The 18,992-nt window shown below is 46.8% G+C and overlaps 1 protein-coding gene and 1 long non-coding RNA gene across 5 annotated transcripts; one reads left to right on the forward strand and one right to left on the reverse strand.

Moving 5' to 3' along the window:
• Window positions 1–251: 251 nt before the first annotated feature.
• On the reverse strand, window positions 252–13,987 carry LOC309537414. The gene is made up of 2 exons (XR_014221904.1): window positions 13,854–13,987; window positions 252–289 (listed from the first exon to the last, which is right to left on the reverse strand). It is a non-coding gene; the product is annotated as an uncharacterized lncRNA (long non-coding RNA).
• Window positions 13,988–14,239: 252 nt separating this feature from the next.
• On the forward strand, window positions 14,240–18,368 carry MED18 (mediator complex subunit 18). 4 transcript variants are annotated; one of them, XM_082232146.1, is made up of 5 exons: window positions 14,295–14,396; window positions 14,745–14,822; window positions 16,160–16,270; window positions 16,487–16,572; window positions 17,124–18,368. In XM_082232146.1, the coding sequence occupies exons 4-5, from the start codon at window positions 16,500–16,502 to the stop codon at window positions 17,675–17,677; spliced, it is 627 nt and encodes a 208-aa protein (XP_082088272.1). In that variant the 5' UTR covers window positions 14,295–14,396; window positions 14,745–14,822; window positions 16,160–16,270; window positions 16,487–16,499; the 3' UTR covers window positions 17,678–18,368. The 4 variants fall into 4 exon arrangements, with proteins under 4 accessions (XP_082088273.1, XP_082088271.1, XP_082088272.1 ...); XM_082232147.1 differs by lacking the exon at window positions 14,745–14,822 and having other exon boundaries at window positions 14,240–14,375; window positions 16,489–16,572; XM_082232145.1 differs by lacking the exon at window positions 14,745–14,822 and having other exon boundaries at window positions 14,256–14,396; window positions 16,489–16,572.
• Window positions 18,369–18,992: the final 624 nt, after the last annotated feature.

Genomic DNA, 18,992 nt, shown 5'->3' on the forward strand with positions numbered 1-18,992 from the left:
AGCTGTGTCTTTCTCAACATCCAAACTCAGCATTTCACCTGCGGTCTTTAAAAACCAAAACTGAACTTCTCAGGCTGTTTCAACAGTAACTCCCTAGTCCCTACGATGATGCGAAGAAGTCTTATCAGGGATTTTATTCGTTCATTTGCAGCACAATCCCATCTATGCACGACTACTCAGAAGTAAAAACCACTGAGTTTAACGGGCCTTACTCCCGGGTAAGAGCATAAGACAGGATTGCAGCCTCGGGGTAACTTTTTGCTTTTGCTTTATTAACTTTGTTTCGGGTCTGCATAAAAGGCGGATCTACACGGATCCTCATGGATCCTCCACTTTTTAAAAAATAATTCCAACAAATGCAGTGTCAAATCACACCTAGAAGGCACGCCTACAAACTGGACTATAAAAAACGTGGATCCAACACTTTGCCGTGCTGCAGCACCATAAAAACATGGATCCGAGGCACGGATCCTCATGAATTCATATGATTTTTATATTGAAACAAAATAAAAACACCATGCTACTGTAGACCACATCTTAGTCTGTAGGAGGAACCAAAAAAATCACGCATCCACTGTTTCGTGGTGCCGCAATGGCGCAAAAACATGGTTAAAAAACACGGATCCTCATGAATCCTCATGATTTTTGCACTAGATCAGCCCAAACTCACTTTCAAATTACACATCATGTCCAGGGGCACAACATCCACCACAGAAATCACGGATCCATGGCTTCCTGGCGAAACCGTGGCCCAAAAACGTGGTTTTCAAGAACGGATCTTCATGGATCCACACACTTTCTGCATCGGGCCAACCCAAACTCACCGTCAAATCACATATCATAGTAAGGGGCACAGCCTACACCACAAAAAACTCGGATCCACGCCTGCCTGGCCACGCCCTGGCCCAAAAAAGTGGTTCCGAAGCACGGATCCTCATGGATCCTCATGATTTTTGCACTAGATCAGCCCAAAGTCACCATCAGATCAAACATCATGGCCATGGGCACAGCATCCACCACAAAAATCACAGACGCACGACTTCCTGGCGAAACCGTGGCCCAAAACCTTGGTTCCGAACCACAGATCCTCATGGATCCTCACGCTTTTTGCATCGGGCCACCCCAAACTCACCGTCAAATCACACATCATGTTCAGAGGCACAGCCTGCACCACAAAAATCACGGACCCACGGCTTCCTGACCATATCATGGCCCAAAAACGTGGTTTTGAAGCACGGATCCTCATGGATCCTCACGCTTTTTGCATCGGGCCACCCCAAACTCACCGTCAAATCACACATCATGTCCAGGGGGACAGCCTGCACCACAAAAATCACAGATCCACGGCTTCCTAACCATACCGTGGCCCAAAAACGTGGTTCCGAAGCACGGATCCTCATGGATTCTCACGCTTTTTGCATCGGGCCACCCCAAACTCACTGTCAAATCACACATCATGTCCAGGGGCAGAGCCTGCACCACAGAAAACTCGGATCCACGGCTTCCTGGCCACCCCATGGCCCAAAAACGTGGTTCCGAAGCACGGATCCTCATGGATCCTCACGCTTTTTGCACTAGATCAGCCCAAACTCACCGTCAAATCACACATCATTCCCAGGGGCACAGCCTGCACCACAAAAAAACTCGGATCCACAGCTTCCTGGCCACTCCATGGCCCAAAAACGTGGTTCCGAAGCACGGATCCTCATGGATCCTCACGCTTTTTGCATTGGGCCACCCCAAACTCACCGTCAAATCACACATCATGTCCAGGGGCACAGCCTGCACCACAAAAAAACTCGGATCCACGGCTTCCTGGCCACCCCATGGCCCAAAAACGTGGTTCCGAAGCACGGATCCTCATGGATCCTCACGCTTTTTGCACTAGATCAGCCCAAACTCACCGTCAAATCACACATCATTCCCAGGGGCACAGCCTGCACCACAAAAAAACTCGGATCCACAGCTTCCTGGCCACTCCATGGCCCAAAAACGTGGTTCCGAAGCACGGATCCTCATGGATCCTCACGCTTTTTGCACTAGATCAGCCCAAACTCACCGTCAAATCACACATCATTCCCAGGGGCACAGCCTGCACCACAAAAAAACTCGGATCCACAGCTTCCTGGCCACTCCATGGCCCAAAAACGTGGTTCCGAAGCACGGATCCTCATGGATCCTCACGCTTTTTGCATTGAGCCACCCCAAACTCACCGTCAAATCACACATCATGTCCAGGGGCACAGCCTGCACCACAAAAAAACTCGGATCCACGGCTTCCTGGCCACCCCATGGCCCAAAAATGTGGTTCCGAAGCACGGATCCTCATGGATCCTCATGCTTTTTGCATTGGGCCAACCCAAACTCACCGTCAAACCACACATCATTCCCAGGGGCACAGCCTGCACCACAGAAAACTCGGATCCACAGCTTCCTGGCCACTCCATGGCCCAAAAACGTGGTTCCGAAGCACGGATCCTCATGGATCCTCACTCTTTTTGCATTGGGCCAACCCAAACTCACTGTCAAATCACACATCATGTCCAGGGGCACAGCCTGCACCACAAAAAAAACTCAGATCCACGGCTTCCTGGCCGCTCCAAGGCCCAAAAACGTGGTTTTGAAGCACGGATCCTCATGGATCCTCACGCTTTTTGCACTAGATCAGCCCAAAGTCTACATCAGATCAAACTTCATGGCCAGGGGCACAGCATCCATCACAAAAATTACGGATCCACGGCTTCCTGGCCATACCGTGGCCCAAAAACTTGGTTCCGAACCACGGATCCTCATGGATCTTAACGCTTTTTGCATTGGGCCAACCCAAACTCACCGTCAAATCACACATCATAGCCAGGGGCACAGCCTGCACCACAGAAAACTCAGATCCACGGCTTCCTGGCCACTCCATGGCCCAAAAACGTGGTTTTGAAGCACGGATCCTCATGGATCCTCACGCTTTTTGCATTGGGCCAACCCAAACTCACTGTCAAATCACACATCATTCCCACGGGCACAGCTTACACCACAAAAAACTCGGATCCATGGCTTCCTGGCCGGTCCATGGCCCAAAAACGTGGTTTTGAAGCACGGATCCTCATGGATCCTGACTCTTTTTGCATTGGGCCAACCCAAACTCACCATCAAATCACACATCATGTCCAGGGGATCTGCCTGCACCACAAAAAACTCGGATCCACGGCTTCCTGGCCACTCCATGGCCCAAAAACGTGGTTCCGAAGCACGGATCCTCAAGGATCCTCACGCTTTTTGCATTGGGCCACCCCAAACTCACCGTCAAATCACACATTTTTCCCAGGGGCACAGTTTACACCACAAAAATCTCGGATCCACGGCTTCCTGGCCACTCCAAGGCCCCAAAACGTGGTTTTGCAGCACGGATCCTCATGGATCCTCACGCTTTTTGAATTGGGCCAACCCAAACTCACTGTCAAATCACACATCATAGCCAGGAGCAGAGCTTGCACCATAAAAATTATGGATCCACGGCTTCCTGGCAACGCCATGGCCCAAAAAGGTAGTTTTGAAGCACGGATCCTCAAGGATCCTCACTCTTTTCGCATTGGGGCTCCCCAAACTCACCATCAAATCACACATCATAGCCACGGGCACAACTCACAAATCATGAGTTGCACTACAAAAATCTCAAAAATCCCCTTTCCTGCACTGTTAATGTCACCACTGCAATATTATTATTAGAGCCGATAGGAGAATATATGACTACCGTATTTTTCACTCTATAGGACACACTTTTTACCCTCCAAAAATTAAGGGGAAATGTGTGTGTGTCCTATGGAGCGAATGCAGGCTCCTTGGCTTCAGCGATAGCAACACGAAGCCTCCGATGCGCAGAGGGAGCGCTCCCTCCACGCTCCAGAGGCTACGCGTTGCTTTTGCTGAAGCCTGGAGAGCGAGAAGATGACCCAGAAACTACAACTAATCCAGAACGCAGCAGCTAGTCTGGTGACTGGGAGTGGCCACCAAGACCATATAACACATGTCCTGAAAGACTTACATTGGCTCCCAGTACATTTCTGAGCACAATTCAAAGTGTTGGTGCTGACCTTGAAAGCCCTCAACGGCCTCGGCCCAATATACCTGAAGGAGCATCTCCACGCCCATCATTCTGCCCAGACACTGATGTCCAGCACCAAGGGCCTTCTGGTGTTTCCCTCACTGTGAGAAGCAAAGTGACAAGGAACCAGGCAGAGGGCCTTCTTGGTTGTAGCGCCCGCCCTGTGGAATGTCCTCCCATTAGATGTCAAAGAGATAAACAACTACCTGACATTTAGAAGACATCTGACGACAGCCCTGTTTAGGGACGTTTTTAATGTGTGACTTTTTAATGTATTTTTATTTCATTTTTTGGGAAGCCACCCAGAGTGGCTGGGGAAACCCAGTCAGATGGGCAGGGTACAAATATATTTGTAGTAGTAGTAGTAGTAGTACTTTGTAGGATTTGATAATCTTTATAGGTCTTTTAAATTTCTAATCTATCTATCTATCTATCTATCTATCTATCTATCCCCTCCCCCGTTTCCCTTTCTGTACTTCCTTATCCTTATAAAATTGAATATATATATTTAAAATTTACGGCTCCACAGTTTTCTGGGTCGCCCCATATTCATTACCCAACCACCTATGCTGCTCATGGCCAGATCACTTTGGGGCACTGCCATGCTGTAAAAAGATTCTCATGAAGCACAGATCCCCATGGATCCTTAGGGTTTTTTTATGTTTGGTCACCCTGAAATCACTATCAAATCACACATGATGTATATGACCACAGAACGAACCACAAAAACCACAGAGCACAGCCAAGGAACAAACACTATATTAAATCCTCATGGATCGGCATGATTGTTAAATGGACTCCACCAAATTATATTATAAGATCACACCAATGTCCATGGAATGACCGAAATACAAACGCTATCTGAAATGTTCTGCATTAGCAAGAACATTGAAATAAAATGACATTCATATTCATAGCTTCCACTGTGAAGAACTGCACCTGGAAATTTTTGACACTGCTAAACCTCAAGAATGTCCAAGGCAGAGATTGTGATGATCTTACCTGTGAATGTAAATTATCAAACCAACTAGATGGAGACCACCAAAGTAACCATGAAAAACAATCACCTGTCTTTCGTCAATTCAGCTACAAATGGTTTTGGGACAAAAGTTGGTTGCTTTGCAGGGGTAGTAATTATAAATGGAGGTTTAACTGCAAGTTTTTTTGAGAACAGATTTTGTCAGTGCAAACTTTGAAATAGGGAGTTTCCAACGTGGTGCCCATGGGAATCATGTTGCCTGCTGACAGCTTTCCTGGAGTCCACCACGTGTTATTAGAAAAAGAGCAGGATTAGTGGTGAATTGTGCCCAGCATGACTTCAGATTGTTCATAGTACATTTGATTGACTACAGGGGCATATGAAGGGGCAGCGGGGTGATGGTGCCCCAGGGTGCCATGCTGGGGGGACAGTGACAGTAAGGTCGCTGTACTGGCTGCCGCTCTTGCGGCAACTGTACAGGCAGCCCCTCTCGCAGCGACCGTATGGGCCATACGGGCAGCTGCTCTCGCGGCGACTGTACAGGCTGCTGCTCGCGTAGCGTCCGTACAGGCAGCTCCTCTCACGGCGGCCGTACAGGCTGTATGGGCAGCCGCTCTCCTGGCGACCATACGGGCAGCCATGCATGCAGAGTCCGTACAGGACATCATCCAGGACTTGTTACCATATTATAGCTGCCACAAAATCTATCGGCATGCCACCAGAACCAGGGAAGCCTTGCCAGTTGCAGCTCACACAGTTGAAGTGAAATAAAAGACAGTAGAGTAGATCGGGAAGAAAGTTCCCCAGACTGCAGGAAAAGATAACAGTAGCTCCAGCATCTGATTCAGTGCAGGCTGCTGAGGGGTTTGACTCCTTAAGATCACCAACTGACTATGAGACACCTGGAAAGCACTCAGCCTCAGATGACCTCCACTCCAAAAGGTGGGAAAGAGGATTTGAAGTGACCAATATTGATTATTTTGATAGCAGCCCCATATTCTCAACACAAAGTGAGAAGTGTTTGGACAAATCACTGATTTGTACATCAGTTCCCCCATGGCACAACTGTACCTTCCCCACACTCAGTCTACAAACCATGGGTTTCAGTTGGCAACATCTGTGTGTATGACTATGACATAACCACACTGAAAGGATCAAACTGGATAAATGATCGCATAATAGATGCCTTTCTTGCCTCCAGGGTGATCATGGCCAAAGAGCTAGGTCACAATGGAACAATTTTCCCACTTACCGTACTTGCCACTTCATGCAGATATGTCAAAGATTGCCAGTGCAAGCTCTGAAGAACTGTTTGAGATTTGGAGTGCTAAAGAAAGATGTTTTGATTATTCCAGTAAATGACAGAGAAGTCCACTGGAAACTGATAGTAATCATTTTTAAAAGGAAGACCATGCTCTATCTAGATTCCAAACATGGATTGAACCACTCTGTGATTGATGCAATAACATCCTTCTTAGCATGTCTGTATGAGATGGATTCAAAATATCCCTATAGTTTTGCGGCTGATCATTTTTTGCACCAACTGATATACCCAGGCAAGGTACCGTAATTCCAGTGACTACGGTCCTTTCACATGTACCATTGCCCATCTGATTGCTTCTGCTGCCCAATTACAGTTCATACAAAAGGATATGGCTGCCATTAGACCCTGGATTGCAGAAAAAAATAATACAGTACTGTGGGAAAACCTATTTTGAAGGACAAGACAAATATTTTCAAGTGGAAATTGATGCTGTTCCTCCCAAGAAGAGACAAATCTTGAACGAGAGTTACATTACTGTGTCTCGATCATGCCCAGAGGGATGGAAGGATACACTAACCTATTGCTCAGATATCCTTGTTTGAAGGCTGCTGGTCACTATGTTTCTTGAAGGAAGGGTGCAGGAGGCCCAGTGGTGACCTAACTATGGCTTACTGTGAAGGAAACTGCAAGGACTGGTACCACTGCTTTCGCATAGGCATTGATTCAAAAGATCTTCCAGAGGTTTTTGTGTGTCCAGACTGTCAATCCACTGTGGCCAAATAGATTTTGAAATTGCGAACTGTCATATTCCACAGGTTGGTATAATACAGCAAAATCCAAACATATAGTTTTCATCATCATGGCAGGGATGGTCCTTTTCCATAGAATTCTTATTTATGGAGTTAGTTTTTATATCCTGCTTTTCTCTACTTGAAGGAGTCTCAAAGTGGCTAAAAATCTCCTTTCCCTTCCACCCCCACAGCAGACACTTTGTGAGGTAGGTGGGGCTGAGAGAGTTCAGAGAGAAGTGTGACTGGCCCAAGGTCACCCGGCAGCTGCATGTGGAGGAGCGGGGAAGCGAACCAAGCTCACCAGATTAGAGTCCACCGCTCTTAACTACTACACCACAGAAACGTATCTCTTAAAACTCTGGAGCAAGCTGTTCAGTTCAGCCTCATAGTGATACTGATTTGTGGAGGGAAGGTTGGTGATGAGCAAGATCTGTTCCCATTTCCCAACACAGAGACCATAGAGCAGTTTCTTCTGGGGGCTGAACCTGCAGAGTGTTTCTGTTCAGAATTTCCGTGGCAGAAATTGGCTAAGTGCCTTTATAAACATTCAGCTTCTCAAATCGAACCCCATCATGAAACTTTCAGGTGTAGCTGTTGGAGGTGGAGGGCAGAGAAGGTGCTAGTCCTTACCTCCCTCCTCCCAGCCCCATGATCAGTTGCCCAATGGGCTGAATTTCAGGGCTTTTGCATGCAAAGGGCAAGCTTGTTCTTTACTTGTTTAGACTCTTTAAACTTGGAAACAGATATTTGGCTCCATGACCAAAATGACCAAAAGGGCCAGCTTCTAGAGGACTGGAAAGATCATAATTGTACTTCCCCTACCCTCAGCCCTAACTCCATTGAGTATTTTTTGTTATGAGACTGAGTGTTTGGGGCTGATGCTGTAGCATTCTTGTCTGGGGGCTTGATGGAAAAACAGAAAAGTGACCCTCGCCTAACTCTCCAATGCCCTTCAACAAGAATGCTGTAGGAAATATTGCTAAGCCCAAAGGGAGGCAAGAATTTGCTTCAGCTCACCTTGTTAATGGCAGAGCAAAAGCTATGCGTGTGTCATTCTCAATCAGTCTACTTTCAGGACTGATTTTAGAACCCTCTTATATCAGGCCACATGGTCACTGGAGGTGGCCCCATCATGCAAACATGACTATCCACACAGGGACCATCTATTTTTGTTTTTTCCCCCTGATACTGGATTTTAAGTTACAGTTACATCTTTTAAAACAGCTGTCAGTATATCACACTGTATTCCGCTTGCCTTCCAAAGGAACACGTGGCTCTCCCCACATAGCGGGTTAGGTTGAGACTGCTGATCCAAAGTAATCAGTAATTTTTACGGTAATTACAATCCTGCTTTCCCTTGTACCAGCTTACCTTGACTTCAGTAAGGCCTTTGAAAAGGTCCCCCATGATATTATTGCAAAACAACTAGTAAAATGTGGGCTTGACAAAGCTACTGTTAGGTGGATTTGTAATTGGTTGATGGGCTGAACCCAAAGAGTGCTCATCAGTGGCTCACCTTTACCCTGGGAAAAAATGACTACTGGGGTTCCACAAGGTTCTGTCCTGGGCCTGGTGCTATTCAATATTTTTATAAATGATTTGGATGATGGAATAGAGGGTGTGCTAATCAAATTTGCAAATGACTGCAAACTGGGAGGGGTTGCTAATACACCAGAGGACAGGGTCAGAATTCAAAATGACCTGAATAGCCTAGAGAGCTGGGCCAAAACCAACAATATGGAGTTTAATAGGGAGAAATGTAAGGTACTGCACCTGGATAGAAAAAATGAAATGCACAGGTGGGGGACACTTGGCTTGACAACAGTACCTGTGAAAGGGATCTGGGAGTCTTAGTCGACCACAAGCTGAATATGAGTCAACAGTGTGATGTGGCAGCTAAGAATGCCAATGCAATTCTGGGCTGCATCAATAGGAGTATAGTGTCTAGATCAAGTGAAGGAATGCTACCACACTATTCTGGTTGGTTGGTCAGACCACACCTGAAATACTGTGTCCAGTTGAAGAAGGATATTGTCAAGCTGGAGCATGTCCAGAGGAGGGTGACCAAAATGTAAAAGGTCTGGAATTCAAGCCCTATGAGGAGAGACTTAGGGAGCTGGATTTGTTTAATCTAGAGAAGAGAAGATTAAGGAGTGACATGATAGCCATGTTTAAATATTTGAAGGGATGTCATGTTGAAGAGGGAGCAAGCTTGTTTTCTGCTGTTCTAGAGACTAGGATGCAGAATAATGGATTCAAACTATGGGAAAAGAGATTCCACCTGGGCGTGGTAATCCAGTCAGGGAAAAAGGGAGGCATACTATGTTTAGGGCACCGTTTCCAGCCCCTTCCCCTTTTCGGGGTGAGCATAGTGGATCCTAAAAAGGGCTGCTCAGTCATGGATACAGCTGCTGAGCTGCTCAACGGCCTCATTCCTTGAGTCAGAACGACTGACCGCCCATGTGTCGGTTCATGACTAGGGGCTTCACATTCCTGCCACAGTAGCCATTTAGTGATGGCCATGGGGGGAGGGTTTGGGGAGGTTGGGTTTGGTTTTTGGAAGACGCCTGTGTGTGAATTTGTTTTATGTGTGTAGATTAGTGCACGCTGACCAACGCACAGTCTTCGCAGTAGGGCTCTGTTCTGATGGCATGAGTAGTCACGACAAACTGGTGGATCCTATCTGCTGCAGCCTTCATCCGCCTTCAGAGCCATTGTAACACACTGCTTGTTATCACCCGCCTGTTCTGCCGTTGAGGACTTCTTGGATCATTCTTTGTCTAACTCCTTCCCTGTTATGTACTAAGCTTGGATCCTAGAACAATAGGCAAGTAGGATCCTAGAATGCAAGAACTGATTGGCTTGCAGGAAAAGACCAATCAGGCTCCAGGAGGGAAGCAGAATCAGCTAGTCAGACGGGACTCATTGTGTAAATAATGTATATAAAAGCCTGAGGTTTGGGGGGAAATTCAGTCACTGTTTTACAAGCTGCAATAAAGAGCATGAAATCACTACAGGACTCTGAGCATATTTAATTTTCTTTGACCTTACCACCTTGGGTGACCCTGCTGGGAGTACGAGATTCCCAATGGCTTCGCTCACAAGGGTCATAGGAATGTGCAAGCCCACTCACCATGACAAGTGAGAGAACTGAGATAGATTGCACTGAGCCCTGGTTCTCATTAGACAGAGCGTTCCACCAAAAAGGCTCTGGCTCTGGTTGAGGACAGCTGGATATGTTTTGGGCCAGGGACCACCAGTAGGTTGCTGTTAGATGAGCGTCACACTCATGGGGGGTGTATTGGAAAAGAATTCCCACAGATAAGAAAGGTCACAGACTGTTTAGGGCTTTAAAGATTAGCACCAAAACATTGAACCTGATTCGATACTCCACCTGGAGCCAATCCAGCTGATGAACAACCAACTGAATGAGGGCTCTCCACAAAGTCCAAGTAAGAACTCGTGCATCTGCATTTTAGACCATTTGGAGTTTCTGGAGCAGTCTCAAGGGTAGCCCTGCATATCTATCTCTCTCACTCTCTCTCTCTCTATCACATTTATACCCTGCACTCCCCGGCTCAGGTGTACAGCAAGGTAAAGTAGTCTAGTCTGCAGGTGACTACTGCATGGATCACCAGGGCTAGGTTGGAAAGGGACAGGTACGGTACCGATCTCCTAACCTGACATAGATTCAAAAATTCCAGTTTGGCTACATTTGTGACCAATGCCTCCTTAGAGACAGAAGCATCCAGGATCACACCGGGACTCCTGATAGCGGCTACAGGTGACTATTGCGCCCCATTAAGAGCTGGGAGCTGGCAAACCAAACTGAAATTATTCTGGCCCAGCCATTGGACGCCCATCCTTAAAGGATAGAGATTCAGCCGACTCAGTTTCCTCCATCCCAGCACACCCACCTAAAAATTGGCCAATATATCCAGGGTAGCATCTGGCAGTAGATCCATGATGTTTGTGGTCAGATCTGTGGTTATGTACAAGATATTTGAATAAAGGGTGAATTTGGGGTTCCCAAATGCAAAAAGTGTGATGATCCATGAGGATCCGTGCTTCAAAACCACGTTTTTGAGCCATGGAGTGGCCAGGAAGCTGTGGATCCGTGTTTTTTGTGGTGCAGGCTGTGCCCATGGCCATGATGTGTGATTTGACGGTGAGTTTGGGTTGGCCAATGGAAAATGCATGAGGATCCATAAGGATCCATGCTTTGAAACCACGTTTTTGGGCCACAGTATGGCCAGGAACCCGTGGATGCGAGTTTTTTGTGGTGCAAGCTGTGTCCCATGGCATGAAGTGTGATTTGACAGTGATTTAGGGGTGGCCCAGTGCAATAAGTGTGAGGATCCACGAAGATCCGTGCTTCAAAACTACATTTTTGGGCTACGGTGTCGCCAGGAAGCCATGGATCCGTGATTTTTGTGGTGCAGGTTGTGCCCCTGGCCTTGATGTGTGATTTGATGGTGAGTTTGGGCTGATCTAATGCAAAAAGCATGAGGATCCATGAGGATCCGTGCTTTAAAACCACGTTTTTGGTCCACGGTGTTGCCAGGCAGGTGTGGATCCGAGTTTTTTGTTGTGCAGGCTGTGCCCCCTGGTATGATATGTGATTTGACAGTGAGTCTGGGTTGGCCCAATGCAAAAAGCGTGATGATCCATAAGGATCCGTGCTTCAAAACCACGTTTTTGGGCCTTGGAGTGGCCAGGAAGCCGTGGATCCGAGTTTTCTGTGGTGCAGGCTGTGCCCCTGGCTATGATGTGTGATTTGACTGTGAGTTTGGGTTGGCCCAATGCAAAAAGTGTTAAGATCCATGAGGATCCGTGGTTCGGAACCAAGTTTTTGGGCCACGGTATGGCCAGGAAGCCGTGGATCCGTGATTTTTGTGATGGATGCTGTGCCCCTGGCCATGAAGTTTGATCTGATGTAGACTTTGGGCTGATCTAGTGCAAAAAGCGTGAGGATCCATGAGGATCCGTGCTTCAAAACCACGTTTTTGGGCCTTGGAGTGGCCAGGAAGCCGTGGATCTGAGTTTTTTTTGTGGTGCAGGCTGTGCCCCTGGACATGATGTGTGATTTGACAGTGAGTTTGGGTTGGCCCAATGCAAAAAGAGTGAGGATCCATGAGGATCCGTGCTTCGGAACCACGTTTTTGGGCCATGGAGTGGCCAGGAAGCTGTGGATCCGAGTTTTCTGTGGTGCAGGCTGTGCCCCTGGACATGATGTGTGATTTGACGGTGAGTTTGGGGTGGCCCAATGCAAAAAGCGTGAGGATCCATGAGGATCCGTGCTTCAAAACCACGTTTTTGGGCCTTGGAGTGGCCAGGAAGCCGTGGATCCGAGTTTTCTGTGGTGCAGGCTGTGCCCCTGGACATGATGTGTGATTTGACGGTGAGTTTGGGGTGGCTCAATGCAAAAACCGTGAGGTTCCATGAGGATCCGTGCTTCAAAACCACGTTTTTGGGCCATGGAGTGGCCAGGAAGCCGTGGATCTGAGTTTTCTGTGGTGCAGGCTGTGCCCCTGGCTATGATGTGTGATTTGACTGTGAGTTTGGGTTGGCCCAATGCAAAAAGCGTTAAGATCCATGAGGATCCGTGGTTCGGAACCAAGTTTTTGGGCCACGGTATGGCCAGGAAGTCGTGGATCCATGATTTTTGTGATGGATGCTGTGCCCCTGGCCATGAAGTTTGATCTGATGTAGACTTTGGGCTGATCTAGTGCAAAAAGCGTGAGGATCCATGAGGATCCGTGCTTCAAAACCACGTTTTTGGGCCCTGGAGTGGCGAGGAAGCCGTGGATCCGAGTTTTCTGTGGTGCAGGCAGATCCCCTGGACATGATGTGTGATTTGACTGTGAGTATGGGTTGGCCCAATGCAAAAAGCGTGATGATCCATGAGGATCCGTGCTTCAAAACCACGTTTTTGGGCCATGGAGTGGCCAGGAAGCCGTGGATACGAGTTTTTTGTGGTGCAGGCAGTGCCCCTGGCTATGATGTGTGATTTGACGGTGAGTTTGGGTTGGCCCAATGCAAAAAGCGTGAGGATCCATGAGGATCCGTGCTTCGGAACCACTTTTTGGGCCACGGTTTCGCCAGGAAGTCGTGGATCTGTGATTTTTGTGATGGATGCTGTGCCCCTGGACATGATGTTTGATCTGATGGTGACTTTGGGCTGATCTAGTGCAAAAATCATGAGGATTCATGAGGATCCGTGCTTCGGAACCACGTTTTTGGGCCAGGGCGTGGCCAGGCAGGTGTGGATCCGAGTTTTTTGTGGTGTAGGCTGTGCCCCTTACTATGATATGTGATTTGACGGTGAGTTTGGGTTGGCCCGATGCAGAAAGCGTGTGGATCCATGAAGATCCGTTCTTGAAAACCACGTTTTTGGGCCACGGTTTCGCCAGGAAGCCGTGGATCCGTTATTTTTGTGGTGGATGCTGTGCCCATGGCCATGATCTTTGATCTGATGGTGACTTTGGGCTGATCTAGTGGAAAAATCATGAGGATCCATGAGGATCCGTGTTTTTTAACCATGTTTTTGCGCCCCTGCGCCCCCCCCGAAACAGTGGATGCGTGATTTTTTTGATGCTTTCTACAGAGTAAGACATGGTCTACAATATCATGGTGGTTTTATTTAATTTGGATGAAAAAATCATATGAATTCAAGAGGATCCGTGTAGATCCGCCTTTTACCTTTTTCCCTTTGTTTCGAACTAAAATAAAATTTCGTGGTGGTGGGGAACAAAACATGCGACAAATTATCCGGATGCTGAACCACAGTTCTGGATTGGGGCTACTACTTATTATTTTAGGAGGAGAGGCCCAAATCTATACAGGTCTACTCAAAAGTAAGTCCCGCCCCCCAACTGGGTCGCCTGAAGGATTTCCAAAGACTAGTCCTAGATCGTTCATAGCCTGAGACGCACCCTAACCCCGGGAGGGGCACCGCATAGCGACTATTCAAGAGGGATCCGGCGTGGTTTGTATTTTGCTGTTCGGCGGCGCAGATATATAACGTAATGCGGCAACGTCACTGTTTCCCCGCGGCGGAGTTTTCTTACCGCAAAGCGCGACGTTGTTGTTGTTTTCTTTCAGCGAATACAGAATGAATGAGAACGTGCCGTACGGTGACGTAAGGAAAAAGATGGCGATGCCCATGAACAGCGCGGGAGGGGGAGGAGAACGCGCATGCGCTGCTTGACTGGCTGGGCAGAGAAGGAAGAGTGCTTCCAAACGGTGAGGCGAAGAGTGTTGCAGGTAATGTGCCTCTCCGCCTTGCTGGGGACTCCCCCCTGTACAACACCTGAAGTTTTCTTCCTAGGCCGTGCGCAAAGCTCCCGCCTGAAGTTACTAGTTCAGCCGAGCCGGAGATAAGGTTTTTGCGCCGCTGATACTAATTGAGACCGGGGCTTTGAGGCCTACAGACGGAGGGTTAGTTCGGATAGCATTTAGTTGAGAAAAGTAGGACTTCTCAGGAGATACTGGAGGTGTCTCCTCTCTCACCCCCCCCCCAAATATCCCTATGAAGATTGAATCCTTTTACGGGGATCTGCTGTGAAATAAGCGACATTTACAGCCTTCTTTTTGTTGTATTCCACATTCCAGGCAGAGGGCCTTCTCAGTTGTGGCGCTCCTTCTCTGTGGAACGGCCTCCCTTCAGGTGTCAAGGAGATAAGGAATTACGTAACTTTTAGAAGGCAGTCTCGTATCAGGAGGTTTTTAATGCATAATGTTTTTATTATGTTTTTAGGTATGCTATATGCTGCCCAGAGTGGCTAGGGAAGCGGGGTATAAACAACAACAACAAAATAAATCAGTCAGTTAAGAGAGCAACTGAAAAACACAAAGCTGAAAAATGAAGGAAGGTCCTGGAGTATGGCCGCTGTGGTCAGGTGCAAATGTGAATAGGGTTTCTACATCCTTAATAGAGAGAATTTCAGCAGGTGTTACAGCAGTGGCCCTAGGAAGGAACACAGGAAAATGCTTTATATCGAGCCAGACCACTGGTCCATCTAGCTCAATATTGTCTACTCTTCCTTGCAGTGGCTCTCCAGGGGCCATTCCCAACCCTTCCCAGAGAAGCTGAGGATTGAGTGGGATTTTCTGCATGCAAAGTGGATGCTATGCAACTGAGCTATGGTCCTTCCTCTCCTCTGCATTACTGTTAAGTGTGGAGGAGCTCTCTGTTTACACTGGCTACCTTGCTGAGTGTATTTAAAATCCCTCTGGATGTTTACTTCTCAATATATTCTACAAAAACCCACAGGGCTTACTACTATGTATATGTAAGATAAAGCTGTTAATATTAAATATTTACATATGTACTTTCTAGTGGGGGTGGGAGAAGCTGGCTGCAATTCTAAGCATGCTTACTTAATGAAAGGGAATTCCGCTGGATCAAAGACAGTTACCACCAAGTATGCCTGATTAGGAGTGGGCCGTTAGTGTATTGTAGACCCTAATGTATCTGTATGACTTGTGATTGTTTTTGGTCAGGCCAATGAGTAACTTGTGGAAAGTTCATTTCAGATGCATGGTCATACATGTCAGTAACCCCAGGAGAGCCTCTGAATTGTCTGAGCTTATCGGATTTTACACTGGAGTTTGTCTGTCACCAAGTTGCCTTATTTTAGGATTGGGATGGGGAAGCTGTTGGCTCTCCAGATGTTCTTGACAGCTCCCATTGGCCATGCTGGTTGGGGCTAATGGGAGATGGAAATCTAGCAACATCTGCAAGGCCATGTGTTTTTATCCTTGAGCTGGGAAAAGGTTGGTTGCTTCCCTGTCCTGCTGCTAGGGGGGAAAGCTGGTGTAGTAGGAGGAATTAGGCCTTGATTCATGCATCTTCCACACAGGGGAGGTAAGAACATGACCCCGAGGGAGTGTTTCTTCTGAGCCTAATTCTCTCCCCGCTTCTCTGCTGAAGGTCTTGGCAGACCACTTAGTGATTTTTCTGCCTTCTGTAGCTGCTATAATGCACTGTCTTTGATGCTGTATGGTTTTTAATTGTATTTTTACAGGCACTCTGTGGACCCCCTGAATGAAGCTCATGAATCTGAGAACCCCTGCTCTGGATTCATTGTCTCCCAATTAATATTTGGACCGTATTATATACACATACAGTAATAAAGGTAAAGAAGGGGCACCTGTGGTGTTTGAACTGGGGATACGTTATGGTTCTGCTTTGCTGAAATAACCATGCTGTGGTTGGCCACTGTAAGAACAGGATGTTGCAATACATGGGCCTTTGGCCTGATCCTGCTAGGCCTTTCTTATGTTTTTACATTTATCTCATGGTTCAGCTTGAATGACCAGCTTGTTTTCTTTATTGATCCTGCTGCTTGTAGAGAAGAAAATACCATGGAGGCCCCTCCCGTCACCATGATGCCTGTCACTGGAGGCACTATTAACATGATGGAATATTTACTTCAAGGTAAGCCACGGGCAAGACTTGGCTTAACTGTAATATCTGATTCATTCCAGATGACATGCTACTGGAAGAATATATGTTTCTTTAGCAATGTAGATGTTTTCCTTTTATAGATTCAGGACAGTTAAAGAAACAGAACAACTGTTGAGATTGTGAGTGGACAACTCTAAGGTCTTTCCACAAATAAAACCACAAACCTAAGTTGGTCACAGAGTATATACTCGATAATGAGCTGACCTTGAGTGTACCTGCATGATACCTTTATTAGCAAACACTTGTTTCACATTTGAGCCTTATTCTTTGGCCGATACACTTTAAAATGTGTGAAAGGGCCCCTAGCTGTATCTTTTGTGGAGAGCTTTGTGGTTCTCTGATCCATGTTCCATTCAGCAAGGCTATTGTTGTACTGTTTGCAGGTTGCCATAGGTGTTGGTGTTTTTTTAAATGTTTTTTTTAAATGTTGGACTGTCGAGGCAGTAGGGTGCTTTCCATTTGTTAATGAGGATGGTTACCTGTTCAGTGATGCTGTCTTAATCCCTCCTTTCTCCCTCTAGGGAGTGTTTTGGATCAAAGCCTGGAGAGCCTCCTTCATCGACTCCGTGGCCTATGTGATAACATGGAACCTGAGACCTTTCTGGATCATGAGATGGTGTTCCTGCTCAAGGGGCAGCAGGCCAGTCCATTTGTTCTCCGCACTCGGCGCTCCATGGACAAAGCAGGCACTCCCTGGCACTTGCGGTACCTTGGGCAGCCAGAAATGGGCGACAAAAGCCGCCATGCTTTGGTACGCAACTGTGTTGATATTGCCACATCTGAGAACTTGACAGACTTCCTAGTGGAGATGGGCTTCCGCATGGACCATGAATTTGTTGCCAAGGGGCACGTGTTCCGCAAGGGCATTATGAAGATTGTGGTGTACAAGATCTTCCGCATCCTGATTCCAGGAAATACTGATAACATTGAGCCCTTGTCCCTCTCTTATCTTGTGGAGCTCAGCATTGTAGCACCAGCAGGACAAGACGTGGTTTCTGATGACATGAGGGGTTTTGCTGAGCAGCTAAAGCCTTTAGTTCACCTAGAGAAAATTGATCCTAAAAGACTGATGTGAGCAAGATGGCCAGCAGCTAAAGCTTGAGTCTTTCCTGTTACAGAGGCTGAAGAATTGCAGAAAGCTTTAACGCAGGTGTGGAGAGCCTTTGGCTCTTCTGGTGTTGTTGAACTATGATTCCCATCATCCCTGACCATTGATCATGCTGGGGGTGATGCAAGTTTTTGTTCAGCCACTTCAGGAGGGCTACAGGTCCCCCACTCTTGCTTTAACCAATACCGATATAGTTATCTTGCTCAGACCTTTGAAAGCAAAACAAAATTCAGAAGGTTGGGTTGGTGTCTTACTAAGTAATAATGGATTTTATTATTATTATTACTTGGTGATTCCAAATAAAATTAGTCTAGTATTGCAACTGGCTTTCTCTTACTGCATTTTGGAGTTGGGGCATCTAGTTTTTGTAATTTAAAATCAAATCTTCCTCTGGCAGGATGGGGGCAGAGCCAGCTACTATATCTTGCTAGAACTGATGGGAGTTGTAGTCCAGCAACATCTGGAGGGCCCAAGGTTCTCCACACATCAAAAGAATGGGCAACTTCCTACACATGCTGTTCCCTTTCCTCAGTTCACACCCCACATCATAAGACAAATAATGTACCTAGTGTTACTTATCTGGTGCCATCCCACGTTGCCAAGTGATTTTTCTTCATCATTCATGCATAAAATGTTGTCCTGGCCATGTTTCAGTTAAGTCAGAATGCATATGGATTTCCTGCTACCAGCATTTTATCCCCACAACAGCCCTGTGAGGTAAGTTGGACTGGGAGGGAATGATCCCAAGTATCTCTCAGCAGGTATTTGAACGCAGGTTTCCCATGTCCTAGGTTTGTCCTTATGTGCTACATCACACTAGTTCTCCCAGAATCTTAGTATAGGAAGCTTGTAAATTACTCAGGGATTACATTCCAGGAGTCACGCCTAAAGCCAGAATTGTGTGTAGTCAAAACACATTGGATTCAATGTGGGTGGCATTGCCAAAATCTTTTTTCTCAGATGCCCACCTCCTTTTCATCCCCTTTTGAAAAATCTTACAATTTTGTTTGCATGTAAAGCTGAATGCACACAAGTTAAATGTTGATAAGCTTTGGGCTTACTGAATGTCCTTTGGATTTTAGTTTATTCAGTTCTAACATGTTTTTCTCCTCTCCCTGCCTCTTGAAACTAAGAGCATAGAATAAGATATGGGGAAAAGGTAAGGTTGGAAGAATGGACATCCTCTTAGTATAAACATATTGGGTTGAGCTGCTGGCTGTTGTACAATGAATATCACAATAAGAATTTAGTAGACTAATTGGAGTAGAGGGGACAGGATGTT

The sequence above is a fragment of the Podarcis vaucheri genome (assembly GCF_965113315.1).
Source record: "Podarcis vaucheri genome assembly, chromosome: 7".
Classification (NCBI taxonomy): domain Eukaryota; kingdom Metazoa; phylum Chordata; class Lepidosauria; order Squamata; family Lacertidae; genus Podarcis; species Podarcis vaucheri.

Coding starts and splice junctions, on each gene's coding strand:
- MED18 (XM_082232147.1), top strand. CDS start 16,500: ATGGAGGCCCCTCCCGTCACCATGATGCCTGTCACTGGAGGCACTATT. Junction 16,573..17,123: donor GATGGAATATTTACTTCAAG/GTAAGCCACGGG, acceptor TTCTCCCTCTAG/GGAGTGTTTTGGATCAAAGC.